Below are 27,238 nucleotides of genomic sequence, written 5' to 3' on the forward strand. Positions count from 1 at the left end.
TGGTTCACGCAGGGCTGAGGTGTTCCTTTCTCCCGGAAAAGCCCCTTTCCAGCCAGCCCGTCTGATGGGGCGGCGGCCGGGGTGGGGGGCAGAGGGCAGAGGGAGGCGGGTGATGCCGGTACAGCCACAGTCGACACCGAACTTCCTGCCTTTGAACTGGACTTGAAACCTTGTTTTCTGGGAATGTCGTAAGCATGGGGTGTGAGCACACGGAGGATCTCTTTCCAGGACTCAATCTTTGGCCAGAAAGAGTTTCAGATTTTATATATGGATTTATTTAAAAATATAAATACGGAAAAATAAATAACTTTAAAGACTAGACCGAATGCCCCTAGGTTTCCCCACAGTCAAAGCCTATGGTTTTTAAGAGTGATCATGGGCGACACTGGGCTCTGGGCCCTCTAACACAGGCGGGAACATGGAAGGGGGCCGGCCCGGGCTGGCAAGGTGGTGGCACCCTAAACTTCCAGAGTTTCTCAGGCCAGGAGACACACTACTTAACGTCAATGCTGTTTGTAGCCGGCAATACGAAAGCAAATGCTCTCAAGTCACCAAAAACCAGGAGAGGAGAGGGAGATGGTTTCGTGGCTGGAAGGGCGAGGCCAGCCGCCTGAGATCAGAGGCGACCCCCAACAGGCCAGGCTGCCTCGTCCCTCCCTGGCCTGTTGCAGCAGGACCGGCGTTCTCCCTGGAAGTCGGCTGCCTTTGACCTGACCGGCCAGGCCTGGGCTCGGTCCTCGTGCGCACTGGTGGGACCGAAGCTCCCAGCTGCCTGACCCAGAGTGCTCCCCCCGATTCGGTTACGGGGCCCCTGGACTCGGATGGGGAAGGCACCTCCTGGTCTGCATCTGAGGGGCTGCTGGGGCGCTGCCGACGTCGGCTCTGGGCGCGTCTGTGCCAGCAGGCAGAACTGCCCGACCCACGCTGGCCTAAGGGACCGTGGGTGTGCTGTGGCCATCTGGGGGCCTGCGCTTGGGGACATGCTGTAAATGAGTGCAGCCGGCTTCGTGCCGGGCAGGGGACACGGGTGCCTCAGCACCGCCTCACTGGCCTCCTGTTAGGTTCTTGGTGACGAAGCGTGTTGGCCTCGAGAAATGGTTAGTCGGCGTCCCAGAAATCTTTCATTCCGCAGTCTCTTCCGACTTCTCCAGGGGGCTGTGGCCACGTGGCCTCCCATGTTGTGGGTGCGAGTGTCCTCGGGCAAGCCTCAAGAGACCGTACAGATTGTGCTGGAATGCTGATCCTTTGGTGCCTGCTGCTGCTGAATTTCTTTGGAAATGCGTCTTTTAATTCCTATCAAGTATAGTTCGCGGTCAAACTTGCCAGCAGCAAGGGGGATGCTGCGGAAGAAAGGGGCGTCGTCAGGAGGGCACCGGCCAGTAGCCTCCTGGGAGGCCGTCTCGGACGCCTGTCCCCTCTGGCCACCGGAGTGCAGCCGCCATGAACACGGAGCTCCCTCGGGCCCCTGCTGGGCCCTGCGGTGCATCAGGAAGAGACCCGCGGCCACCCTGACCGCGGCTGGAGGTCAGGACACGACGGGACGATGCCGCCCCCACCCCCCGAGTGGGCAGGAGCCCCGCCCACCCGCAGCCCCCAGGGCGAGGACACGTGAGCAGGGTACTGACTTGTCTCTCCCTGGCCTCACTTTCACCCGGAACAGACCATACACGGGGCGGTGGTCGGACGTCTTGATGCCAGGGCAGGAGGAATACTTGACCGGACAGATATCGCCCTTGTGGCGGCTCCTGTACACGACCCGATCCTGCAGAAAAGATCCCGCGTGAAGGTTAGCCCCGAGACCGCGTGGCTTTTTTGCGGGGCTTGGCCCGCGTGCCCGTCTCCGTGTCCGATCCCACCCGCAGAGCCTGTTCCCAGAGCCCCTCGCCCAAGCCCGCTGCGCTGGCGGGTGTCTGGGCCCCAGACGGGGGGTGGGGGGGCTGGCGGTGCTGCGGCCGCGGAGGCCGAGCCTGGGGCCCCCGGGTCCGGTGCGGGCCGCTCCCTCCGCCCGTGCCGCAAATGGCTTGCATCTGCGACAGCACGGGGCGTGTACCCCCGCCCCGGGCCGACCGACTAGCCTTCAGAAGGGCCCTTCTCAGAGGGCGCTGCCCCCAACGCCAGGTCCCAGAGATGCGGTCGCTAGCCCGGCACGGGTGCCGCATTGAGGCGTCTGACCGCAGCTCGTGGGGGCTGCTGTCACACCCGGCCTCAGTCCTTAGCCCGTGGTTCTGAAGCGCAAGCAGGCCCAAACCTGGGCCGCAGAGCCGGGCAGAGCCGCACCGGAGGTCAGGCGGGACACCAGGGGCGCTCACCGTGTAGGAGGGGGTCCTTTGCTTGGAGGTGGTGTCGTAGGAGTCCTTTCCAATGTCAAACTTGTACGAGGGGAGGAAATGGATGTCCGGCTCCTGGAAGCCTTTGAAGATGGACCCTGGAACAGCCACAAGCCCTGGCTCTCGTCAGCCCTGGCGGGCCGCACCCTCTCGGGGGCGGGGTGTCCGCGCCTCCTCCCGGGGACCTCACCTTTCTTCATCTCCTGGGTGAGCTGGTCATGCTGGAGCAGGGCAGACACCTTCTCCCCCAGGTCCTGCTTCAGGATGGCCTCCACGGCCACACGCCCTCCGTTCAGACGGAAGTTGAAGTCTCCAAACCAGAACACCCCATCGAACCGGGTGGTGACGTCCGCTAGCCAAAACGGGAAAGTGCGTGAGCCCGGCCCTCCCCGTGCTGGCCTCCCTCTGGCGACAGTGACGGGTGTGGTCTCTGTCCCCTCTCCTGCAGCCACGGGCAGGGACACCCCAGACACGGCCCTGGCCGTGGGGGTTGTGCCCCGCAGCTTCTGGGCCGACATTCGGGTTCACGTTCACGGTCGCGTCTTTCATTTCAAACAGCGACAGACTTCTGGGGACAGCGTAGGCGCCCTCACGCTCACAGGAGCCCACACTGCCCACGCTCGCCACTCCGCCAGGGCTCCATCCCGGAGGGACAGACAGCCAGGGGGCAGGAGGAGGGCCTGTCGGCCCGGGGAGGCGCGGCCACCACGGGGCTCCGCCTGGAAGCACAGCCGCACCAAATCGGCGGGTGGGTCACGGTGGGTCACGGCTCGGGAGGAGCCCAGCGCCAGGCCTCGTGCAGAGCACCGTTTCCGCGGGCTGCCGACTCTCTAGACTGTTTCAACCTTGATTCTCGGAAGCTCCCCAAGTTTACTTTGAGTAAACCGCCCAGAGAACAAGGCAGGAGCGCGTCCACCCGGGCTCACCGGCGTCGGAGCGGTAGGGGCTGGTGTCGGGCACGCTCCTGGGCAGCGCCAGGCCCTGGACGGTTCTGCTGTAGTCCAGCAGCCTCTCGCTCACCTTCCCGTCTCCGGCTGTAAGAACAGAGCGCGGGGGCCTCTCCAGCGGGCCTTCTGGACCCGGAGGACAGCTGTGTGCTCACCGCCCCCCAGCAGGCTCTAACACGCGGCGTCTGCGCGACCCGGTCCCCCCGGGGTACCCCGGCGGGGGCCCGACGGGAGGGCACCGTCACAGATGGCGCTCCTGGCGGGCATGCGGGAGGGCGTGTCCTAACTCCTGGGACTTACAGGTGAAGTGAGACGTGATGAAGAGGAAGGAGGTGCCGAAGAAGGTGAAGCTGACGCCCAGGGCCCCCTTGGTCTTGATGTGAGACACGATGCGCGTGGTCACCGTGGAGCTCTCCACCTCTGCGGGACAGGGGTGGGGGGGGCTGACGCGGCTGCCCCTGCGCACGCCCGTCCACCTGCCCTCACAGAGGCCGGGCGGGGGTCCCAGGGCACTGGCGCAAAGCGGAGCGGCCCGCCTACCTGAGCAGAACCAGATGAGGTCCCTGCGGATGAGCACGGACATGTAGAGCGCCCCGTGGGCCGTGGAGTACAGCGTCACGTAGCGGGGGCCCAGCGTCTCCTGCAGGCGCACCTCCCACTCCCGCCTGCGGTGGGGGGAGGGGGAGGGTGAGCCGGGACAGCCTGGGAAGGGGGCTGGGGCCTCCCAGCCCCGCCACCCCTCCCCGACAGCCTAGAGAGCCCCGCCTCCTGGCTCCGGCCCAAGGGAAGGGCGGTGGAGACCCAGGCCCTCGCTCTCCGCTCTCCGGCTCCCTCACCGAGGCTCCAGGTCCCGGGGAACCCGGCGCCGGCGCCTGCCCCTTCCCCTGGGTCGGGGCACCTGCCAGGCGGGCCTCCCGCAGCTGCCTGAGGGGTGGGATGCCCACGCACACCCCTGGCCAGGCGGTCTCTGGCGGTGCTGCAGGGGCGCTGCAGACCTAGGACCCAGTTTGGGGGTCAGGCCTGGGGCCTGGGGTCCCGCAGCGGGGGCCGTACGTTCTCCCAGATCAGCTGCATGTCAACAAGAACGCAAGCTCATCGACTCCTAGTTCCTTGCGCCCCCGACAGAGAAGGAAGTGGCTCTCGTGCAACCAGGGCCTCACCCCAGCCGGCTGCGCCCTACCTGTCGGAACAGCCCTCCTGGACCCCGATGACATACAGGTCCTGGGCGTAGTCGGCCTCGGCGGGCAGCAGGAGCTCGTCCAGGTTCGGGGGCAGCTCCTACAGAGCAGCAGCACCTCGTGAGGGCTCCTGCGGGACAGAGACCCAGCCTCTCCCGAAGGGCCTGGCAGGCCGCCCTCCACCCCAGCTGGTCACCACCACGCCCACGTCTGCGCCCCTCCCTCACCATGGGGCCCTTGTCCCCAAACACACTGGTGGGGATGTGGTGCAGCCCGGCCAGGTGCTGTGGTCCCGAAGGCCGGCTCTCAAGCCCTTGCTTGGGGCCCTGGACGAGGGCACTGTCCCACAGAGGGGCCAGGTGGCTCCCCGTGGACAGCAGGGCCACCAGCCTGGGCACCCGCCTCCTTCAACTGGAGGGAGAACCGCTTCTCATGCGGGGCACTGTGTTGCCAGGGCTCCTGGTCACTCAGCCAAACCTCGTCCTGGTGGCGGCTCTGCCTGGGTTCCACTGCGTGGGGGGGGGGGGGGGGGGCAGGGCCTTCTGTGCTGTCATCACGAACACCGTGGCACACGTGGGCAGCAGAAAGCACTCAAAACCCCATGGTGGCAACCACTGTCCCCTTCACCTCATGGGGCGTTAGGACCATCCACAGTGCAGGAAGTCCACACCCCGCCCCCAGACATCAGAGCACCCCACATGCGGGGAATGGAGACTGTCAACCCAAGGGCAGCTCTCACCGAGTGAACAAGTCCCGGGTGCAGACACGGGTGCAGGTGTGAGCTGGACAGAAAGCCACCGGCACTGTGTCCGAGGCTGTCCCCAAAGCAAAAGCCCAGAGATCAGCGTGCAAACCTCTGGCCCATGCGGTCCGGCCCTGGGCCGACTGGCACTCAGGACACAGAGCGCCTGTCCCACCAGAGCGGCGGGAGGGCCTCTGCCGCCGTCTCGACACAGGAATCGCCGAGTGGGCCTAACCCAGAGTGACCCCAAGGTGACTGTGACCAGGTCACACAGGCTCACCGACGGTCACAGCGGCCCCACGGTGGGGTGTTGGCAGTGGGGAGGCTGTGCGTGGGGACAGGGGCTCTGTTCCCTCCTCCAAAGCTGTGAATCTGAAACTATTCTTAACACGTGTATGTATAAGAAAAGCGCATTTTCCCCCATCGGGCAGTGGGGAGGTGGGGGAGGCAGGGGTGTTCGGGCAAGAGGCCTCTTGACGCAGGTGCTGGGGAGAGGCCAGGCAGACGGCGTGCAGCTCAGAGGCCCCGGGAAAGAGCCCAGTGGGGGCGGGCTGGTCCCTTACCTTCTGGCCCTGCATGTTCCAGGTGGCCACGAAGAGGGCCATGCTGCGGTCCGGGAAGTACCGGGCCAGCTCGTCCGCCCCCATCAGGGCCCCGCTCGCCAGGAGACTCCCCTCCAGGTAGCTCCTGCGGAGACAGGGCAATCAAGAAGTCGAGGTTCGGAGTGGGCAGGCCCAGGGACACCCCTCCCGGGGACGCTGCCGGCCTCGGGCCCCCCGTAACACGGAACCCGTTTGCGGGAGGCTGCCCAGAGCGGGGGCTCCTGGAGACCCCGCGGGTGGGCACAGGCGCCCCGCTGTGGTCCACCGCCCTCTTGGAAAACCCCCCCGTTCACGATTCTATAAACAGCAACACGTGTTCAACGTTTCTGCCACTTCCAGACACGAAGGACTTGAAGGTGACGTCTGGGCTCTTCCGCCGGGGCCCCTTACGGCTCGGTCCTGGGCCGTGGGCGGCCTGGGGAGACACGCGTCCCGCACCAGGGGCTCGCCTCCGCCTCGGCGCGGCCCCGGAGGCCCCGAAAGCCGCAGGGGGCACGTCCAGTCTCACGACAACCGACGGTTAGGATCCGTTTCAAGAGCTGACCGGCACAGCACGTGCGGAGCCCCCACGGCACTTTGCCTCGGCTGCAAAGTGCCACCTAGCATAGCGACCCCGGGGACCAGGCCACGCGGCAACAGAACCTCAAGAGCGTCGGAGTCCGAGCGTCGCGCGACTTTCACGCGAGATGAAACGTCCGCACGGTCTTGTTTTTCAGCCGTGTGGACACCCGGCCGGCAGGCCGCACCAAAGCAGGTGCTGAGACTCGTTCGTGCGCTTGCCCAGCGGCCCGGCGGCTCTCCCCTGTGCAGGTGGGGGGGCCTGGCCCCCCACCCCCACCCCCGGGCCCCTCTCAGGGGCACCAGGGCGTCCCTTCTCTTCTTGCTGCCTCCGCCTTCCTTCCAGCTGTCTGGGAGTCCTTCCAGAAGCTTCTTCCAACCCAACTCAAGATCAGACTGCTCCCAGAATGAGCACCCAGGCGATGGCCGTGCGATGTTTGGCCCTTTTGTCCCCTCGGTCTTCTAATGCTCCAGCCGCCACAGACACTGGTCACCGGTCACCCCCCCCTCGCCATCCAGCCGCTGCAGAAGCCGGTCACTGGCCCCCGTGCGCGCCCAGGGCCGGGGCGGCTCCATCGAGTCCTGAGTATTGGTCATTTGGAGGCTGGTTAGATTCCACCCCCGTTTCCCGGCAGACACATCCCAATAAGCTCCACGGGCGCCCCAGTGAGCCCAAGATCAGTCCACCGGAACGTCACTCGTCGTCAGCTGTCGCCCCGATGACCGTGTGCGAGTGACGGCTCTTTTAGGGTGCTCTTTCCGGCACTCGGGTGCGGCTGGCTGTTCCTTCCCCGGTCCCTCCTCGTGTCTCGGCGGGCAGGGCCGTCCCTGTCCCGTCTGTCAGGAGCGAACGGAGGCCGAGGGGTTCGGTGACGTGCCAAGGCCCGGCAGCCGGGCGCCGCGGTGCGGGAGGATGGGGGGCACCCGGCAGCCTGTTCGGCAGACCGAGCCTGGCTTCCGCCCTTCTCCCCCTGCCCCCCCCGCGCCCCTCCAGGCTGCCTGGCACGCTGTCCCCGCCCGCCTCCGCCTTCGGGCACAGGGAAGGCGTGTGGCCGTGCCGCCCGGGCCCCGCCACCGCCACCGAGGCTTAGCGCTGCCGTTCGGCAGAGTCCTTGAGAACCCAGCCCAGCCTGGCTGTGTAACAGACCACTAGCACTTTCCAGGCTCCCGAGGACCCCTCGCTCCAACTCGCTGAGAAAAGCTTACGTCTCAGTCTTGCAAACAGGAGCCCATTCCTCTGAAGGGCATCAAGTCAAGAGCAGGGCTCCCAAGCCACGCTGGCCGCTGACACCAGAACGCGGTTCTCAGGAGCTCCCACGAGCGATTCCCACGTCCTCCTCCCCAGGCCCTGAGGACGGGGATTCGATCACGCCCGGAGGGAGGCCCCCGCTGGCTCACCCCGCTGGGTGGACAACCTCCCTCACGCCCGCAGCCGGGCCCCCGCTGCCCCGCCACAGGGCGTGATGTCCTCCGGAGCGGCCCCGTCTGCAGGGTGACCGGAAGGCCGCCACGCCAGGGGCCCCGTGCTCTGATCCCCTCCCGGGTCCGGGGTCGGCCGCTGCACCCGGCTGCTCCTGTGGCCCGGGCGCCCTGCGCCCCACACCGTCCACGTCGCCCGGCCCGTCCACCACGGGCCACGCTCCGACCTCAGCCAGGTTCTGCCTGTTTACGGACAGCCCACGAGCTGAGAACCGTTCCCACGTTGTCAAAAGAGGAAGAAACCCTGTCACTCTGCGACGTGGGCAGACCACATAGAATTCCAATTCGTGTCCCCGCGCGAAGTGCTACTGCCACACAGCTGCGGCTGCTGGGGCACACACGGTCTGCGTCTGTTTCCCTGCTAAACGGCAGAGATGAGCACGGCCGCAGGATGGAGAGACTTACAGAAAAAGTGTGCCGACGCCTGTTCTAGAACCCACCGGAGACGGGGCCTTTAGGCGGCAGAACTGGGGTGAGGGGTCCCCATCAACCTGTTCGCTGCTTGCCCGAAAACACTGAATTGAGGACCCGATTTTGCGACGCGATTGTCATTTTAGGTCACAAGCGCGTCCGCATAAGTCACAAGCAGCCGACACAGGGCGGTGACACCGCGAAGGCACGAAGACACCTCGCTGCCCGCCAGAAACCCGTACAGATTCCGTCCTGTACAGCTGGGCTCGCCACAGCCCCCTCTCCCGCCCGACCCACAGAACCCTCGAGGGGGACCTTATGTGGCAACCGTCTCTGCACGTGCCATCAGTGTAAGGATGGCAACGTGAGCTCATCCCGGATTTAGACCAGCGCCCCACAGGAGGAGAGACGCAGACACGGAGGAGCACCGTGTGAGGACGGAGGCAGAGGCTGGAGGGACGCGGCCACAAGCCGAAAGACTCCTGGGCCACCAGGAGCCGGAAGAGGCAGGAAGGACCCTCCCCGGGAGCCTCCGGAGGGAGCTCGGCCCCGTGACACCTTCATTTCCGACGCGTGGCTTCCAGAACTCCACTTGTGTTGTTTTAAGGCTTCGGGCTTGTGGCCATTTCTTACGGCCACTCCAGGACGCCGCTACAGTGACCCTCCCAACTGCCCCTCCCCCCGGCCCTTGTGCAGCAGGACTGGCCCTGATGGGAGGGAAGGCGTCTGGCGAGGGAAGTAGGGCCAGAGCCGCACCGGGGGCCTTGGGCGCCACGGTGGGGAGTGGGTGGCGCGGGGGCCATGGCCCCGCGTGTGCCTCGAACAACCTGCCGGGCCCTGGTAGGGGGCAGAGGCCTGGCCCAGCCCACAGGACGGGGCAGGGAAAGCCTTTTCAAGTTGCGGCCTGGGCACCGCAGCGTGGGCCCCGTGACGAGCCCGCGGGAGAAGACCAGACTCGCGGGTTTGGACAGGCGCCCCCGGTCTGGTGAACGGAGCCAGAGGCACACAGGGGAGAGTCCTGAGCAGAGAGGACATTGGAGGAAGCGCCTAGTTAGGTTCTTTTGAAGCTACAGGAAAGTCAACAGGGATTAATTATTAAAGCCCCACAAAGCCTAGAAACCTAGCATCCCCCCGTGGTGGGGGGAGGGGCAGGTGGGAGCTGACGGACAGCGGGGCGCTCAGCAAACGATCCCAGAGCCGCAGAGAAATCGGGTCAATCCTGGAAGCAAAGCGCAGCCGATCAGGCCCGGGGGACCCTCCTTGCCGCCAGTGAGCGGGGCCCTGGGGACCCTCCGTCTGAGGTCAGTGCGGTCCCTGAGCGGTGGCCCCTGGGCCAGCGTGAGCCCAGAGCACGGCCACGGGGGCTCGCGGCTGCGCTCTGGCCAGCACTGACTGGGGTCCCGGAACGTTCCTCCTCAGCAGAGCGGTTAAAGGAGAGCACTGCTCAGGGCTACGTCTTGGAACCCCGCAGCGGCCCAGACGACGGGGCCGCCCCACGTGCTCACAAAGAAGGCCGTCCGGGACAGAACGAGAACGAGAACAGGACACGGCGCGCAGTGCGGAAGGCGGTCTGTGTATCCGAACCGTCTGCTTTATAGGCACACGTGCCCCTGGGTGGTGCTAAAACACACAGGGAAAGTTCCAGAAGGGGTGTCCTTCCGGGAAGGAGCCGGGAGGCGGGGGGGAGGGGGCTAGCCTCAGTTTTACGAGAATACCTTCCTGTGGCGCTTTCTAACGCTACAACGAAGGCCGTGGATGACCCCCACCCCTGCCCCCAGAGGCCCTACCTGCTTCGGACGTCCTTGGCGCGGATGGGTGCCAGGAGGCTGAAGGAGGGTTTGGCATCACAGGCCAGGGGGCTCGGGGGCCGGCCGGGGCCCAGGCTGCTGTGGGCCCGGAACAGTCTGCTCTGCAGGCGGGACTTGCCGGTGGAGTTTGCGGTCCACGGCGGGTTGGAGGCCGCCTTCTGGTCCACGGCGGGCAGCCTGGCGGTGCTCCCCGCCGAGGCCCCGTCCCGGTGCAGGAGGTCCAGGGAGGTGCTGATCATTCCGGAGATACAGTGACCCCAGGAGGAGGGGCCCCCTCCCGTACTGCCCTGGGCTCTGCGGGACGTGGGGATCTCCTGCAAGGAGGTGCTCAGGCAGGGTGGGGAGCCAGTGTGGGTGGGGGGCTGGGGGGCCTCGTCCCGCAAAGAGCCCCTGGAGGGGCTGGTCCCACTGCGCGTGGCCAGGTCCTCGTGGCTGGTTCGAAAGCGCCGCCTCCTCCACGCCTTCTCGTCCAGCGACAGAGCTCGCTCCAGCCTGGGCCTCGTCGGTGGCTTTGGGGTGAAGGGTTTTGCCTTGGCTTGTGGGTCCTCATTGCCGATACCCGCTGGAAGGCTCAGAGGGGGCACGGGGCTCTTCTCGGGGCCCTGACAGCCGTTGGTGGGCAGGGACCCTGGGTGGGGCACGAGGTCTTGGCCTGCGTTGGGAAGCTGTCCCTTCAGCATTCTGCCTTCGGGCTGCAGATGCCCCTGGGCGGTGGGCTGCGGGGGAGATGCCTCTGAATGCCCCAGGCACGCCAACTTGGACGGCATAGTCCGGGGGCCAGCTCTCAAGGGTGATGGCGACCCAGCCGACCCAGGAGGGGCTCCTGCTGGGGCTGCCGGTGGAGCCCAGGGTCAGGGATGCGTGGTCAGACGTCGCCCAGCAGGCACGGAGGAGAGAGCGCGCGGCAGCCTGGGATGGTCCGGCAGGGGCAGGGCCAGTTGCCGCATGACGGGGACCCCCAAAGCCCCGGAGTCCCCCGGAGGAGCCTAGAGGAAAACCGTGCCGTCAGCCTCCCGCAGCCAAGGCCGGCTCTGCCGCAGGGCCAGAGGGGGAGAGGCCAGCAGCAGCTGAGCCACAAGTTACACTGCCGCTTCCTCCTAGGAGGTGGGTGAAGGCTGGCCCCTCGGACGACGGGAAGCCACCATACTGCGGTGGGGGGCGGGGGGGGGGGGGAGGCTGTCCTCCGTGGGGTGCTGGGGACATGACTCGCACAGAACGGCAGCCCCAAGGTCAAGGCCAGTTCACAGGCCCGGCCTCGGATGGGAGTCCCTGGGCCCTGGCTCACCCGGGTGCCCACTCTATGGCTCAGCGGGCACACCCCGCCCGGGGAGGGGCCCCTCCGCAGGTCTGCGGCCCGGCCGCTGCCAAAGGCCCCTGACTCAGGACTTGAGTCTGCGGGCGCGGCCGCCGCCGCGGGGTCCCCAGGGCAACGACAGCCGCGCAGCCTGACCCCGCCCCCGCTTCCCGCTTCCCGCCTGGGGTCGCCCCGCGCCGCGCCCCGCGCCCCCGCCTGGGGGTCACCCGCCCGAGGTCGCCCCGGTGCCCCAGATTCGCGTCGCAGGCCCCGCCCGGGGGTCACCCCGCGCCCTGAACCCGCGCCCCCGTCTGGGGGGTCACCCGGCCCGAGGTCGCCCCGGTGCCCCAGACTCGCGTCGGAGGCCCTGCCCAGGGACTGCCCCGCGCTCCGGACCCGCGCCCCCCCGCCCGAGGGCTCCCCCGCCCCAGGGCGCCCCCGCCCGGGTGTCGCCCTGCCCGAGGTCGCCCCGCGCCCCTGCCCAGGGGTCGCCCCGCGCCCACCTCTCGGCGCCGCCTGCTCCCCGGCCGGCGGGCCCGGCGGCTGCTCCCCGGGAGCCGGCGCACAGGCGTCCCGGGCGCAGTCCCCGTAGCAGTCCCCGCAGCGGCCCCTGGCGGCCGGAGGACCCAGCGCGCGCGCGCCCGAGTCCCGTGGCCCCTCCACCCGCGCGGCTCCCCAGCCCCTGGGGCCGCACCGGCCCCGCCCCGCCCAAGGGTCGCGCCTCACTTGCTGCTCTGGGGGGGGGGGGAGGGGCTTCCCGGCAGGCCCACCCCCCACCCAACACCGAGGAGCTCTCCGCCCCCCACCCATACCCCGCCACCTAGGGGCCTGGTTCCCCTGACGGTGACCGACCAACAAAAGGAAACAAGTGACAGTGTTTTGCGAGCGCAAAATACTTTATTTACCAATTTGCATTTAGTAAAAATAGCAGCTCCCGCCTGGCCTGGGAGGGAGCTTCTTGAATCAAAAGTCGCCGGCAGCCCGCGCAGGGAACGGTGGGGTGGGCAGGCCAGACCGAGGGCGCCAGGGAGGTCTCGGGTCCCAGGGCCCCCACTGCCCCGGGTGCCACGCCCCACCTCTCTCCAAGTGACCAGAACCAACGCATCCGGGCGCGCCCTGGGTGACGCACGGGAAAACACTCCGCGCCCTTCCTCCATGACCCAGTGAGCCGCGAGGGAAACCGAGGCCGGTGCTAACTCATTTACGCCCTCTCTGCACTTAGATTCACAACACCCAACTATGTCCCCAGCAGAACCTACAGAAATTTCCTAATGATTCTTATAAATATTCAATGTTTTTCTGTGGTCTCTTCAGACTTAACAAGAACGTGAATAATTCTAAGAACAGTCGATGAAGCCTTAAAGCTTTGAGTCCAGGGGGCGGGGCCTCCCTCTGTGGGTTCAGCCCCCCACCCACTGAAGATCCCGGTGTGGGAAAAGCGAGGCAGCAGCCTCAGAGTCAGGGCGCGTGTCAAGTCTGCGCCCTGAGGACCAGTCATGAGGAAGTACATCGACTATTTTACAGAGGGCATGGCAGTCCAGAAGTTTCTCTGGGGACGAGTCTAACCAGGCTACTCACATACTAAGAAAACCCGAATGGAATTCGTCACAGCCAGTTTTTAGCACTGGTGGGTTAGGGGGGCGGGTCCCACGTGGAACACGGCCCGGCCCGGGGAGCGGAGAGCGGAGCCTCCCTCCCGGACAGAGAAGGAAGCGAAGCTGGGAACATCTTTGCCGCCAGACTCAAATGCACTTGGGCGACCAGGGCCTCCCTGGAAAGACTCAGCTGAGTCCACGTTTCCTTGAAGCCCGTGATGCGGTGCCAGGCCCCAGGGCGCCCTCCCGGGCCCAGGGGGGCCCGACGCAGCAGTAAAGCTCGGTTAGGTTTTCCGAGACACCCCAGTTACCGAAGGGCTGAGTTTTTTCGCGCAGCAAAGATGGCTCCGGCCTCCCTCGGCGCACCGCTCCCGAGCGACGAAGAGCGTTTTACCCTCGGGTCACCGTCGGCTAGAGACGGAGCCAAAGCTCCCCTCGCTTCCCCCCGCACGGCAGAGGGGCCGCGGACCCAGCCCCGGCAACGCTGCGGAGACGGGCCGTGAAGGAGTCCGAGCACGACCGCGTGGAGTCACTGGCGTCCCCATCCGGGCGGGAGCAGAAGGGAGGTGCGGGCCATCGATCCGTCCGAGCTCGCGGTGGAGCAGAATCTGAGGGTTCCAGATGCCACTGCAGGACGGGGACCCTTCTAGCTCAACGCCGGGTACTTCCTCTGGCCGATCCTCCCCATCCTGGAGCCCCCCGAGGCGGCAGAGGCCTGGAAAGACAAGGAAGAGTGCGGACTTCCACCCGCCAGCCTCCGAGGCCGGGGGCGCCCCGGCAGCGCCGGGGAGATGGGTCTGCGGGACCATTTCCACCGACAGAACAGGCGGGCTGCGTGTTCTCCGGAAGCCCCGACGGCTGGCCAAGTGGGGACCGGGCCTAGACGTCCGCTTTGAAGGGGTCCGCAGTTTCGTCAGGTGGTGAGAAGGGAGGCTGGCCCCCACGGCAGGGCACCCGGGGAGGGTGGCGGCCCAGCCCGCGACTGCAGCGTTGTGGGGAGCGCCCAGGGACAGACAGCGGACGGAGCGCAGGCATTTACTCGCGCTGAAGCGAGCCATCGAAAAACTCTTGTAAAGCGCACACTACGAGACGGAGGTAATGAGAGGACAACCGCCACCAGATCTTGAAACGGAAAAGCAGACGCACGGCCAGGTGGTAACCTGGGACACGGGAGTCCTGGAGGTCAGGGCAGGAGGCCGAGAGGCGGCCTCGTCTGCGGGCACGTCGAAGCAGAGAGTGGCAGGCTGGCCGAGCGCCCGGCTGACAGTGAGCAGGCCCGGCCACCCCAGGCGGTGAGGGCGACCAGGGTCGTGGGAGGCTTTATACTCTGAATGTCGAGACACGGCCCCGGGCCCCTCCCCGCTCAGCTCACCCCGAGCTGGCAGCCGGTCTGCACCCCGCAGGCAAGAGACTGGACAAGGAGGAGCGAGAAGGCAGAGAGACAGAAATAGAAAGAAACATTCAAGAGCATTCCCCACCCGCGGGCCGTGGGCTGCCGGGTGAAGGGTGGCCAAGGCCGGCCTGGCGGAGGGAGTCAGACCCACGGTGAGGTGTGGCGGCGGGAGACCCGGCGGGAGACCGCAGGCCCCAGCACGGTGGGGGCGTTCACGCCAGGAGCAGCGGCAGGGACGAGAGAAGGGTTGGCAGACACAGCGGGGCGCCAGGCTGGGGATCCCTGTGCCCCAGGAGACAGCAGGGCACTTACCTGTGCAAAGTGAGCAGGGCTGTAGAAGGGCACGGTTGCGCCGGAGGCGGCCCCTGCTGCGGGGTGGTCACTGGGAGCCTGAGAAGCACAGAGAGTTCATCTCAACGCGGCAACGTCACACAGCGGTGTGCGCTCCCTTGTGGACAGACGCCACTGCTGGGTGACCACTCACGGTACTTCTAAGGAAGCCACAGAAGCAAGTCGAAGACGCTTGTCGTGACACTGGATTGCGTTACTGAGTGGCTCACAGAACACACGTAAAAATTAGAGCGGCATGCAGCGCGAGATGCTTCCGAGGCAGAACATGCGGCAGCGGGGAGTGCCCGGCCCCGGGGGGGTCCCCGGGAGCGGCACCTTGAAGCAGTTAGTAGATGTTTCTGACCACTTCAGACCTCCAGCGTCCAGCTACAGAATCCAGTGTTTTAATAAGCAAATAAAGTCGCGCGAAGCCCTCGTCGAGGCAACGGGAAAGCTCCGTCGTGCGATCCGCACGCAAGATTAAGTATTCCCGTGTCCCAGCCCGCCCGGCCGAGGACAGCCTCGCTGCCTCACTCTGCCCGGCCGCCCAGAAACGTCCCGCGCTTGATCAGAAACCAGAAATTCTCCGGACCCGGGCGGGCTTCTGAAACACCCTCACACGCGGTGAGGCTACACCTGCGGCCGGCCGTTTGGAAAAACCGATCCGGAAAGAACGAAATCACAAAAGTCATCCGTCCCCGAGGAACGTTTTGGGGTCGACTCGGTCGCCAGTGTCAGCGGATGGCCCGAGACCGCCCCCGAGGACACTGGAAGGAAGGGACACTGCATCCCGTGGCGCGCGGCGGGCGGGCGGGGAGGCGGCGGGCTGCGTTAGTGACGGGGGCGCGACGCAGGCCGGCACAGCGCTCTTAAGGGAACCACAAAGGCGACCCGGTTCAACTCGTGTTCAGTGAGAACTGCCAGCCACAGGTACCTGGTAAAAATGCTGGCTGACTTCACGCGATAACGAACTCAGTGAACTACAGCGTGAAAGCTGCGAAACAGCAAGAACACACACGACACAGACAGATGAGAAACCGACATGCGTCTGCGCCACGCGGCCAGTTCCACCCACGGAGCCTTGTGATGCCGTGAGAATCAACACGGGCCAAGTGGGCGAAACACCAGAGTTAGCTTAAAACTCCTGCTGTGAGGGACAGTTGGGTTTTTTTTAACTAAAAAAACGTTTACGTTTATTTGCTGGTTTTGAGAGAGAGCGAGCGAGCAGGGAGGGGCGGAGGCAGATGGAGAGAGAATCTCAAGCAGGCTCTGTCAGCGCAGGGCCCGACGCGGGGCTGGGACTCCCGAACCGTGAGATCGTGACCTGAACCCAAATCAAGAGTCGGCCGTTTAACCGACTGAGCCATCCAGGCGCCCCTGACGTACAGCTTTTATTAAGACGGGGGCACCTGGGCGGCTCGGTCGGCTGAGCGTCCGACTTCGGCTCGGGTCTCAGGTCGTGATCTCACAGCTCGTGGGTTCGAGCCCCGCGTCGGGCTCTGTGCCGACGGCTCGGAGTCTGGAGCCCGCTTCGGATTGTGTTTCCCTCTCTGCCCCCCGTCTGCACACTCTCTCTCCCTCAAAAATAAATCAGAAACATTAAAAACGTGTTTTGAAGGAAAACCGTCAGTTGGGGGGCAAGGGGGCCCGCCCTCATGCTGCCAGAGAAGCGTGAGCGCGGCGCTGCTGTGCCGAGTGAGGGGAGCCCGGGGTGTGTGAGCTCACACCCTGCTCTGCACGCGGCTCCCACACAACCTGCAGACATAAGGGTCGCTGCTTGTGCTGTGGGACCACAACACTTTTAAAGTTCCAGACAGCTGCTAAATTGCCTCTTCCTACTCGTCAACGTTCTCATTTAAAGAAGAAGCCACTTGGACGGTACAAATGGGCGATGTCCCCAGCCCAGTGTCTGGGCAGGTACGTCCTGTGGGAGCGGCTTACCTCTCCTCCCTTGGAACCGTCCTCGTGGGCGGGTGGGAGCTCAGGGCCAGGGAGCGACGCTGGCAAACCTAACACCTGTCAGGAAAGAAGAAACGCAGTGGCCATCACTCCCGTGAAGCCCTCACATGGGGCAGACCGACGCGACACCCCCCTCTGGCCCCGGCCCACGCAGCTCCACTCCGAGTAAGCGCCCCTCCGAGCGGCCGCGGGTCCCACGACAGCCTATCTCCGGGGAACTCGGGCCGTGGGCCCCTTGATGGCCTCGTGTGCAAGCACCCTCGTTACTCCGTTTCATAGAACAGGAAACAGAGGCTTTGAGATGTCACGTGATCCTTTAAACGTTAAGTAGCTGGGGCGCCCGGGTGGCTCAGTCGGTGAAGCGTCCGACTTCAGTTTAGGTCATGATCTTGCGGTTCGTGGGTTCCAGACCCGCGTCGGGCTCTGTGCTGACAGCTCGGAGCCTGGAGCCTCTTTGGATTCTGTGTCTCCCTCTCTCTATCCCTCCCCTGCTCACACTCTGTCTCTCAAAACTGAACAAACATTAGAAAAAAAATCCTGTTTTTTCAATTTCCCTTTTAAAAATAAATGCTAAGTAGCTAATTAACAGGGAACCAGGGTTGAAACCCACTCTGTCCACCTCCAACCATCCTATTTCACATGCAAGTTGTAAACATTAAAAAAAAAGTCTCTTTCTGACTGTGGGTTCAGGAAGCCAAGGCCACCATACCACGTGCACCACATGGTTACGATCTCCATCTCTAGGGGCGCTCAAGGGAGAGACTTCCATGGAAACTGTCTTCTCTGGGTGCATGATGGGAATGATGCAAACGGCAGGCCGACCTTCCCAGGCAGGGGCACGGGCCAAGTCCTCCCTGCCCCCGCCGCCCGTCCCCGCGGCACCACTCGCCCGGGGGCTCACGCGGGGGGCTCACCTGGGGCTCTGAGGCGGGCTCTGGATCGACGGCCCCCCCTGCAGGCGCACGCCCTTCCCTGCCGGCCCCCTCTGCGGGTGGGGCTTCCTCCCCATCTGTGAAGGGGACAGTGCGGGAGGCTGTCAGTCCATCCACAACGCCGTCGGGGTTTCATTTAGAACAGTCTCCGGGGGAAAGGTGTCCCATAGTGCACTTGTGGGGGACACGGAACGGGATCCGTGAACAAACACGGATGGACCGCAGGCTCCCCGCACGTCAGCCGGGTCATTTTTCTTAAAGGGAGGTGAGGGCCAGGGGCTCTCAGAAAGGAGGCCACAGGTCAGGAGGTCCCATCCCCCCTACCTGCGTTTGGTCCGAACAAGTGGGTGGGAATCGGCATCGGGGCCAGAGGAGCAAAAAACTCCGCCGGGGCGAGAGCCGGTTCACTCCGCTGGGGGCCCCCCGGGTTTAAGACGTCCACGTAGCGCGCTCGGGCTCCGGCTGCGTCAGGGCGAGCGGCAAATCCAGGTCAGCGCGCCGCAGGGCCCCACTCCCCCGGGCCCCCCACTCCCGGTCGCGGCTCCCCACGTGGCGCAGGGCTGGCTTCCCCCGGGGTGACGCCCCCCGTCTCGCACACACCCCGAAGCCGCCAGCGCCGCGCCGCCTCTGAGCGGGGCCCTCGTGCTCCAGAGACGGGTGTCTCTCTCTGCGGGGTCACCCCGTGACGCTGCCGTCCCTCCTGCGCACTCCACCACCTCCCCTCAACTCTCCTGAGCCCGTACGACAGACGAGTTCTCCGAGTCTAATTTCTGCCTCGACTGTTACCTGCTTTCCTGGAAAACATGTTCACGGAGGCTCTCGGGGGTCCTCCGGGACCAGGGGGCCCGGCCTGTGCAGCCTTGGGGAGGGAGGTTGGTGGTGGGGGCGGAGCCTTCTTCTGCGGAGGGAAAGACGCTTCAGAGACCTGCCGTGGACCCGCGGCCACCGGGCGCGGACGGGGGCCTCGCAGGCGCCCACGGCCACGTGGCAGGGAGCACTCCTCCCGCCAAGCAGACGCTAGGAATTCCAACTCACCTCCTCCTCTGGCTCATTTACATCTACCCATCGGTTTTTCTTTTCATCCCAGACGATCTGCCACCATCATGAAAATAAAGAGAGAAGTCCGGAGACTCAGCGGAACAGACCTGGAGCGCGGCCCCGTGTGACGCTGCACACTCAGGAGACGCCCACCCAGCCGTGCCCGTAGCCGGGGAGCACTGTGCGAAACACCGCCGGCCACGTCGCGTGAAGTCACAGGCCCCGCCGGCCCCACGTCCTACAGCACTCACCGACTTGTTCTTGTCGTCGGGCAGATAAGCCTCCGTCCTTTTCTTCCCGGGCAGCCAACGAAATAACCAGGACTCGCTGCTCTAAATACAGAAACAACCACAACACCCTGGAGGACGTGGTGCTGGGTGAGGGGAGCCCCACACGGAAGGCCCAGTCCTGAAGGGTCCGCTCACAGGAGGTCCGAGCAGAGTCGGATCCGCGGACAAGGGCGGGGGGTGGGGGGAGGGGGGGGTCCGTGTGCGATGGGACAGAGTGCAGTCTGGAAAGACGGACACGTTCTGGGGACGGATGGGGGGGGCGGCGGCACAACAGCGTGAATGAGCCTGACGCCCCCAAACTACGCCCTCAAAACAGGGTTAAAACGGTCACTTTTACACTGCGTGTATCTTACCATGATTTAAAAACCTGAACGATGTGCCTTTTGGAACTTTTCCTGTCTAATGCCAACGGATGGCAGCCTCCGGCATCCTCCCTCCCTGACTGAGCAGTGGCAAGAAGGCTGGGAAAGTCCTTGTGGGACCCCCTCAAAACAGTCCCCCGTGTCCCGCCCTGAGACAATTTAGGTGTCAGGAACGCTGACTTCACTCCTCGCGTACCATACTTCGCTTCTTCTAGAACAAGCAAACAGGGAAGGAGCCGCAGCGGCTGTGTGTGCTCTCAAACCCGTCGCTCTGGGCGACACGGGTCTGCACGCTCCCGCCTCGCTGAAGCATCACGTCCCAGCTCACGGTTCCGGCACACTCTGGATCACACTTGCGTTTCAGTAAAATACCAGCCATTTAAAAAAAACCGATAAACTGAACCATATTAAGAACCGATAATCTACTTAAAAAAAGGTGGGGAAGGGCACTTGGCTGGGTCAGTTGGTGGAGCGCATGACTCTCGGTCTCTTGGTCTCAGAGCTGTGAGTTCGAGCCCCACGGTGGGTGTGATTACTTCAAAAAAGAGAGAAGAACACGTTCCTCATGAGCTAACTAACACGAAGCGTAAGGAGCCGACCCACAGTGTAGAAGGGGATGTGGGGCACGTGCATCTAACAGGGGACTGGTGGCCACGGTGGAAAAGGACCCGATTAAAAGCAGGAGAAGACACAGGCCAGCACCACGAAGCCGACGACGGAGGTGGTGACGGGCGTGTGAAGGTGCTCGGCACCCTTGCCCCCCAGGGACGCGAACTGGAAGCACCAGGGGGCAGCACGGAGCCCGGCAGAGGCTTCGGTGGGCGGGACGGCCCGGCGCACGGAAGGAGCGCCACCTCCCTGGCTGTGCTGTGGGAAGGGTCACCCGGGCCAAGCTGCCCGGCGGCCCCTTCCCAGGCTGGACCCCCAAGAGAAATGAGCACTTTGGCCAACAGCAGACAGACCAGAACCGCTCGTGTGGCTTTTACATAACCAGCCTGTCTGTGTCCATTACCCAGGACGAAAGATAAATACAATTGTGGCATCTGCGGACCCTCCCTCGATGCTCCCGTACAAGGGTGTTTAAACATCAGTCTCCTTTATAAGAAGTCCCAGAACAGGAGACACCAGCCAATGGTGACAGAAGTCAGAAGAGGCCACCCTCGGGGGCTGGGCTGTGACAGGCCGTGAACACAGGGGGCCTCTGGGAGGGCTGCGCTGCTCCAACCCCACTCGGGCCGTGCCCGTTTGGGGACACGGACGCACGAACGTTCACGAAGCTTCACGTTTCACATGCCCCCAGGACACTTCCCAAACCGTGCGGCCCAAGTGACGAAAGAACGGTGGCCTGGGGCCCGGCGCCCAGCGCCGGGGCGTGAGGAAGGGCCTGTGGGAGCCCCCGCCCCGCCGGAGGTGGGCCGTGTGCTACCTTCTTAGGCTCCTTGACCTCTTTCCCGGCCGCCTGTGCAGGCCTCTTCCCTTCGGGCGTGGACGTGAGAGGCGGCTGCAGGGCTCCGGGGCCAGCACGCTCCCACGCCGGAGGGACCTCGGAGTCCTGGGACGTCCCGGAGGGGCCCTGTTCCGAGGCAACAGGGGAGGAGGTTCACCCGGGGCACCACCGCAGAGGCCTTATGACTCGGGAGGAGGGCGGGGGGGGGGGGAGGACACAGCTGCCCCCCGCCCCCCAGCCTGCAGTTAGCCAGCCAGTCCGTCGAGGCGCACTGCAGGAGCCCGAAGGGGGTTCGGGAGCTCAGGGGGCACTGCCAGGCTGCAAGGAAGAGGGAAGGGACTGGGCACGGCGGAGCAGGGGCGTTTTAAAAGATAGGCTTATTTGTTTAGAAAGTACGTCTCGCTGAGCGAAGACCCCGTTTTCAAAATTAGCGACTGTCACTTTACACGAACACAGAGTGTTCTTGTGGAGGAACGCGTAACAGAAGTTTAGACGGTGACCGCGTGCCCACAGAGGCCTGCTCCCTGTGCAGAAGGCTGTGGAACAGCGTGTAGAAGAGCGTTTGCTCCCCCCTCAACCCCCGCGCTGAGACGAGAGCAAACAGAGGTGGTGTTTACACGGACACGTCTGATAAAACGACATCTTGATTTCAAGGGAGCAGCGAGATTTTTAGGGATTCTACTGCAGAAAGTGAGGTGCAGAGAGTGGGCAGGGCTCTCCAGTTTAGAAAAGTCAAAGTTAGCCATGCAGTTTCATTACAAACGAGCACTTCCTCTCCATGAAGTGACGATCCCCACCCCACACTGGTAAACGAGCGCTTTCCTCCGTAACGCTTTCCCCAACTCCGCACGGTGAGGATCCAAGCTATTTCAGAGGAGCTTTCCCACTGAGAAGCAATTGAAAGGATAACGTCCTAAGTTTCACTACTGTCTTTCTACTTAAGACCAAAGAGCGACAAGTCTGGGCTCCTAATCAACGCAGCTTATGGAGAACGAATAGCTTAAAAATAAAAAGTGGGAGAGTACCAGATGAGCAAACTTGCCGCCAAAACCATCTTCTCTCCGTTCCGGAAGCGAGTTTCTCCCAAGCGCCTCCTGTGGCATCAGCCCTGTCAACGGAAGAGAGAGCCACGGCGGCAGCTTCGCGACGCGCCTCAGAGCCCGAGACCGGAAATGGTCTCGAAACGGCTTCATCTTCAAAGACGGGTCTACACCGTACTGTGCCCGAGTACACAGCACGAGAACCACATCGGAGCGCAGAGCAGGTCCCAGCCCGGGCGCACCTCAAGGCCGGCTCACCACACCGGGACACCCGCTTACACTCTGCGTCCTAACCAACAGCCAAGTCACAAGGGAGACTGGCGTGGATCTCGACCAGCCATTCCGCCTAGAACTTCCAGAACCCTTAGCAGACAGTAAGCGATACGACTCGTTTCAAGCGCAAATGACTTAAGGCCCTTCTGCCAATCACCTCCTTGAACACCAAACCCAGTCCGGGCCTCTGGGGATGGCGTCGCGGCAGAGACCCACCTGGGTCCTGGCTTCCGGCCTCCTGGGGCAGGTGCTCGCTTTCCTGCAGAGATGGTACGCCCGCCGGCAGGCCAGGTCCCGGGTACAGAGCTGCAGGCTCAGGCACAGAGGGCTCTGGAAAGCCAAGCGCAGACCCTGGGGGTCCGCAGCCAGGCCCCAGCTCCACAGGGCCGGGGGGTGGTGGCACGGGGAACAACGGCACCCTGGCGGGGAGGGCCGGCTGGCTGTCGGGGAGCGTCGGCGGAGCTGGAAGAGCGAACAGCAGCCTAAGGTCACTGGTGCTAACTCCAGTCACTTGCAGAAGCGAACAGGCAGTCGCCGAACAGTTTAGCACGCGGCATTCTGCGTGGCCACGTTTCTTTCGTTATGCGCTAAGAGAACCCGGCGCCCAAACAGAAAGTGCGGGGGATGCGAGGGTCTCTGCGGTTGGGGGAAGAACAGCACGTGGGGACCCTTTGAGGACCAAAGGGAGAACGTCGTTAAAGATGACGGGCAAGGGCTCTAAGCCACAGCGAGACCCAACACAACCCGGAGAGCGGCTGCGTTCACGGAGTCCTCCTGGCCTCGGCTGCCGGGGGACAAAGGGGCACCCGCCCACTCAGCCGATGTTTACAGCCGGGAGAACGGACAGCCTCGCGGAGGGAGAGGAGAAGGCTGACGCGGAGCTGAGACACGTCCCCTCCGCTCTCCCAGAGAGGCAGGGCGAGAATGTTCCACATGCGGCACAGGGCTCACCTGAAGGCAGTAGCCGCACGCCCTGACCGAAGCGCTCGGCGTTGGGCACAGGCAGTGCCAGCAGCGGGTTGCCCGGCTGGGCGGGTCCCGGGCCGTCGTGCTGCCCGGCCTCAGGGCTGGGCGTGCTGGGGCAGCGCTGGGAGAGGGCCCCGTCCAGGCTCCACGGCGCGGCGCCCTCCTACAGGAGAGACACCGCAGGCATTTCCCACAGCCCCGCGCTGCGGCACCAACCCCGGGGGACCCGCTCCCCGCGTCTGTGCTTCAGGAGCGCCTCCCGGCCCCGTCCCGGGAATCCATGCGCCTCTGAAATCCTACCGTTTACACCGAACACCCGCACTCGATGTGAAAACGGGGACACGGACCGCGCCTGTCAGCCCGTCTCTGACATCGCGTCTCCCGAGACCGAAAGCAAACCTCACACCTTGACCTGCTTCTCGACGCGCTGCAGCTGGACCAACCAGGCGGGCTCCACGAAGGACTCCTCCTCCGGCTTCTCTCTCAGCTGAGGGTCGAAGAGCCGCAACTGCGAGGCGATCTAGACGCACACGGGGTGGGGGGAAGAGCCCGTTACCACCGGGGAGGACAGGCCCACCCGGGTGACCCAGAGACAAAAGCATCTTCGTCACCCAACCGGGCGGCTGCGTCACCGGGAAGGTTTTCTGAGGCGCGCCGTGACCTGCCCCGGAGCGGCTGGCGAGGCCGAGACATCCGCAAGGGGGCCCGGGAGCCTCGAAAGCGCCCTAGCAGACCCGTCAGCCTGTGCGCGTGGGGGCCAGCAGTCCGCACGCCCCCCGGAGCGAGTCTGCTGCCCCTCCCATCGGATCCCACGGACTTGGCTTCGCCGATCAAAACACTGAATGGACCCAGAAATGCACACACCCTGACAGACGGTAGGGGGAGAGGAAAGGGGAGGGAGGTGGGGACAGATGAAACAAGGTGGCCTTGGGTTCACTGCTGAAGCTGGCAGAAGGATTCGTTACTCTGTCTTTGTAAACGTCTAAAACTTCTCGTAATGAAACACTTTCCCAAGTTATCGCACGAGTGCGTTCTCCTGAACGAAACTCCCGGGGAGAGGGGAACACTGGCGCAGCGGGCAGCTTGTGCTGGGTGTCCCCACGCGCAACCCCGTCTCGTTTGAGCCTCGCCTGCTCCTGGAGGCCGGTCACGCGGTCCCTGTTTGACAGAGCAAGAAACTGGGGCCGGCCCCGGAGCAGCCAGGACCCAAAGCCAGGCTGCTGGACTCTGGTAGCTCATGCTGTGAACCGCTAGATTCAAGGGCCCGACGGTGGGTCTCCCGGGGAAACTTCCTTAGAAGCTACCGTCCCGTTTCTGCACTGGGGTGAGAGAGCTGACGAGTTCTGACGCTAACGCAAAAACACCGGATGCCCGTCCAAGAACACGAAAATCGCTAAAGCCGTTCAAGAAGGAAGTCCCGAGCGCCCCAACGGTCCCAGCTCGGTTCCCAAGTCCCGTCAGCCCGGTGTCGCCGGGAGGACGCTCAGGGGACGTCACCTGAGCCAGCTGGCTGATGAGCACCGGAGAGTGCGCGTGGGGCTGCGTCAGGATGGTCTTGGCGATCACCTCGCAGTAGTGGAAGGCTTGCGTGGCCAGCCCCATCTCCGCCAGGCGGCAGGAGTAGATGAACTTGAACACCTGGAGCAGGTGAACGAGGAGAGCGGTCTGAGGCACCGCCCCTCGCCCCCGCCAGACCCCACCCCAGGCTGGAGGTACTCTCACGCTCTGCCTCGCGCGCCTCACACACGCCCCCGGCGGCTGCCCAGCAGCACCAACCCTGCTCCCGGAGGGATCTCACCTTTCGCTTATTTATTTTTTAAGAGTTCACTTTTTAAGTTACCCTTACATTCAACGTGGGGCTCCAGCTCCTGACCCCGAGATCGAGAAGCCAGCCAGGTGCCCCCCAAGGTATCTCAGACGAAAGTCGACAACTAAGCTTCTTGGCAACCCTTTCTCTTCAACACGCTTACTGGGCTGGTCGGGACAGCCATCCCCACTCGCTCTGCCCCAGAGACATTTATGCCCACACGGTCCCCGGTCAGATAACATTCTCCCCACGACGCTAAGAGCTGCCGACAGACAAAGTACTGGGGACCAAACGCTCAACAAACATCTCAAAGGCAAACAAAATCCTCAGCTCAACAGGGCTTTCTTCTCAAGCATTACGGACGCTTGAGTGTCTCGAGATCTCCAAAAACACTTTATCGCTCTCTGCGCAAGGACTCGAACCCGCGATGGTCGGAGAGTTGTCAGCACGGACCGCCCGCCCACCCCCGCTGACCTGGAAGTTGGGGAAGGAGCAGGTCTGTGCCCCGAGGGACTGGGCATACTCATAGGCCTCCGTCCTCTGAATGGCTTCATTGGTCGCAAACTGGAAAAACGGCAAACTGTCGAGGAAACAGGGAACCTTAGTCCTTGAGCAGGTCACCCAGAAGCCCGTCACGCCACAGGACAAAGCCGGGAGCCGCTGCCGGGCCGCCCGCCGTCTCTGGGTGGGCTGAAGGAGGGTGCTTTCCTTCTGCGGGAAAACAGAAACCGCTATGTTCCTCACCTGTGATTCGATCCAATTAAAACCAGTTTTGCGGTTTTCTTCGTATAGACCCCTAACCCGACCTGGGCCATGAGGTAGCAGAAGTGCGCAGCATCTAAGAGACCTTTCGAAGCTGAGGAGACACAAAGCAGGCCACGGCCAGTGACGCCGAGTTCTCCCAGGAATCAAAACACGTGGATGGAAAACACCACAGAGACGACGTGAACGGCCCTCAGTACCCCAGCAGCGGCTTCCACACACGAGCGTCCTGCGCTCTCCCACCTCCGGGCCCACGCCCGCACCTGACCTACCTAGCGTGTCGCCCATGGTGGTCATCGCCCTGGACTCCACATCCACGCTGCTGCTCAGGTTGGACAAAATCATAGCAAGATGCGGCCTCCAATCTCCCCACTTCTCGTCTCCGCAACACTGAGGTCAGAAAAACGCAAACCCGGATAAACCCTCCTCCTCAGAAGACAGCGTCATTTTCATCTCTCACGGGTGAGCTCAAAGAGCACAGCGAGGGAGCGAGACCAACAGGGGGTCGCAGGCCTCGCGGCCCGCGACGCAATCTGTCAGAGGAGCGAGCCCGGACAGACAGCCGGACCGCGGAGATGCCCGCGAGCCCCTGAACACTGACCGTGGACGCAGCGGGCATCCGGCCCGACATCAGCTGGTACACTGTCTGCAGAGGGTCGTTGATTGGAAGACTGTTGGCGAACCTGGGCAAATACAAAGAGACGAAGACCCGAGTGGGCCCTGTGTCGAGGACAAAAAGACAAAAACAAGTCTGGTCTCGTCTTGGCCATCTAATGGCCGTCTGGCACTTAACCCGGGCGAAGTGCACAGGTCCCAGTATTTCGATTAAGGAGCTGAAAACACAAGGCCCCAGGATCTCGTGGTGGTTTCACAGAAAGTACAAGAACCACACGGTCAATAGAAACTTCTAAAACTCCCTTCGCAGTACAACCCACAGACGAAGGCCAAGCAAGCCCGGGCCAGCGGCGCCTGCTTTCTGGGACGAAAACTACGGCCACTGTGCTTCGGGCAGCACGACCAGGCCGGTTGGAAGCGCCCAGAGACAGTCTACAGGGCAAGATGCTCTACCTGGTCATGACCCGGGCGTGTGTCCGGCTGTCCATCTTGCTTGCCAGCAACAGAGCATGTCCCCACAAGGCATTTTTCATCGCGGATTCTAAAGCATCCTGCAAAGTGTTTTCGGGGTTACCTGAGTTATCAGAACAATCTCCCCGACACAAGCAAGCGGGCGCGGCAGCCCGCGTGTCGTCAGGCACCGCTGGGGGCGGGCAGAGCAGAGGGCACACCAAGGAATGCGCGACTCAAAGGTCTGCCCACACAGCTCCGGTTCAGAAACGAAGTCCACTTTTCACACGTGCCCCAGCTGCAAAGTCCCTGTGGTAGCAGGCTGGCGAATACACATCTCGCTTTGTCATCGACTAGCAGCATGAAGAACACACACGCCGATCAGCAACCAGGGCAACCGAGACGGGGTACCGCCACCCCCAAACCATCGCTTCCCCCGTGGGACACACCACAGGGATCGCATCCCCGTTCCAGAACGCGGCACGACGCCTCCACGAACGTCATCTCGACACGCACAGAGCCTTTCCTAAGGCAGACTTTCCCTTACCCAAAGTCACCCGGGGCACGACTCAGAGGACACCTTCGGGCGACAAACACGTTGCGGTACAGGTAAACGGGAGGCAAACCGGACAG

General features: G+C 63.9%; 2 protein-coding genes across 12 annotated transcripts in view; both read right to left on the reverse strand.

Annotated features, from left to right (window-relative positions):
- Window positions 1–252: 252 nt before the first annotated feature.
- INPP5E (inositol polyphosphate-5-phosphatase E) lies at window positions 253–11,974 on the reverse strand. Of its 4 annotated transcripts, none has more exons than XM_023243017.2 (11): window positions 11,850–11,974; window positions 10,032–11,038; window positions 5,758–5,881; window positions 4,455–4,552; window positions 3,815–3,939; window positions 3,575–3,694; window positions 3,254–3,361; window positions 2,518–2,679; window positions 2,310–2,425; window positions 1,626–1,762; window positions 253–1,340 (listed from the first exon to the last, which is right to left on the reverse strand). In XM_023243017.2, exons 2-11 carry the CDS (start codon window positions 10,817–10,819, stop codon window positions 1,208–1,210), a joined length of 1,911 nt encoding a protein of 636 aa, XP_023098785.2. In that variant the 5' UTR covers window positions 10,820–11,038; window positions 11,850–11,974; the 3' UTR covers window positions 253–1,207. The 4 variants fall into 4 exon arrangements, with proteins under 4 accessions (XP_023098785.2, XP_044899198.1, XP_006939705.3 ...); XM_045043263.1 differs by having other exon boundaries at window positions 10,032–10,768; window positions 11,850–11,921; XM_006939643.5 differs by lacking the exon at window positions 11,850–11,974 and adding an exon at window positions 11,338–11,496.
- Window positions 11,975–12,223: 249 nt separating this feature from the next.
- Window positions 12,224–27,238, reverse strand: part of SEC16A (SEC16 homolog A, endoplasmic reticulum export factor) — a 33,000-nt gene continuing 17,985 nt past the window's right edge. For 7 of the 8 annotated variants that reach the window (XM_045043243.1, XM_045043245.1, XM_045043240.1 and 4 more), the window contains exons 12-31: window positions 26,609–26,706; window positions 26,142–26,223; window positions 25,813–25,930; window positions 25,523–25,634; window positions 25,253–25,358; window positions 24,469–24,609; window positions 23,378–23,491; window positions 22,957–23,134; window positions 22,222–22,467; window positions 21,718–21,800; window positions 20,672–20,818; window positions 18,845–18,925; window positions 18,591–18,647; window positions 18,342–18,453; window positions 17,880–18,017; window positions 17,538–17,632; window positions 16,606–16,680; window positions 15,599–15,658; window positions 14,647–14,724; window positions 12,224–13,656 (exon numbers count right to left, since the gene is read on the reverse strand). In XM_045043243.1, the coding sequence (XP_044899178.1) occupies window positions 13,588–13,656; window positions 14,647–14,724; window positions 15,599–15,658; window positions 16,606–16,680; window positions 17,538–17,632; window positions 17,880–18,017; window positions 18,342–18,453; window positions 18,591–18,647; window positions 18,845–18,925; window positions 20,672–20,818; window positions 21,718–21,800; window positions 22,222–22,467; window positions 22,957–23,134; window positions 23,378–23,491; window positions 24,469–24,609; window positions 25,253–25,358; window positions 25,523–25,634; window positions 25,813–25,930; window positions 26,142–26,223; window positions 26,609–26,706 (2,190 nt within the window). In that variant the 3' untranslated portion in view covers window positions 12,224–13,587. The remainder of the gene's footprint in view (window positions 13,657–14,646; window positions 14,725–15,598; window positions 15,659–16,605; window positions 16,681–17,537; window positions 17,633–17,879; window positions 18,018–18,341; window positions 18,454–18,590; window positions 18,648–18,844; window positions 18,926–20,671; window positions 20,819–21,717; window positions 21,801–22,221; window positions 22,468–22,956; window positions 23,135–23,377; window positions 23,492–24,468; window positions 24,610–25,252; window positions 25,359–25,522; window positions 25,635–25,812; window positions 25,931–26,141; window positions 26,224–26,608; window positions 26,707–27,238) is intronic. The other variant, XM_045043246.1, reaches the window with a different exon arrangement.

This window comes from Felis catus, chromosome D4, assembly GCF_018350175.1.
Source record: "Felis catus isolate Fca126 chromosome D4, F.catus_Fca126_mat1.0, whole genome shotgun sequence".
NCBI lineage: Eukaryota > Metazoa > Chordata > Mammalia > Carnivora > Felidae > Felis > Felis catus.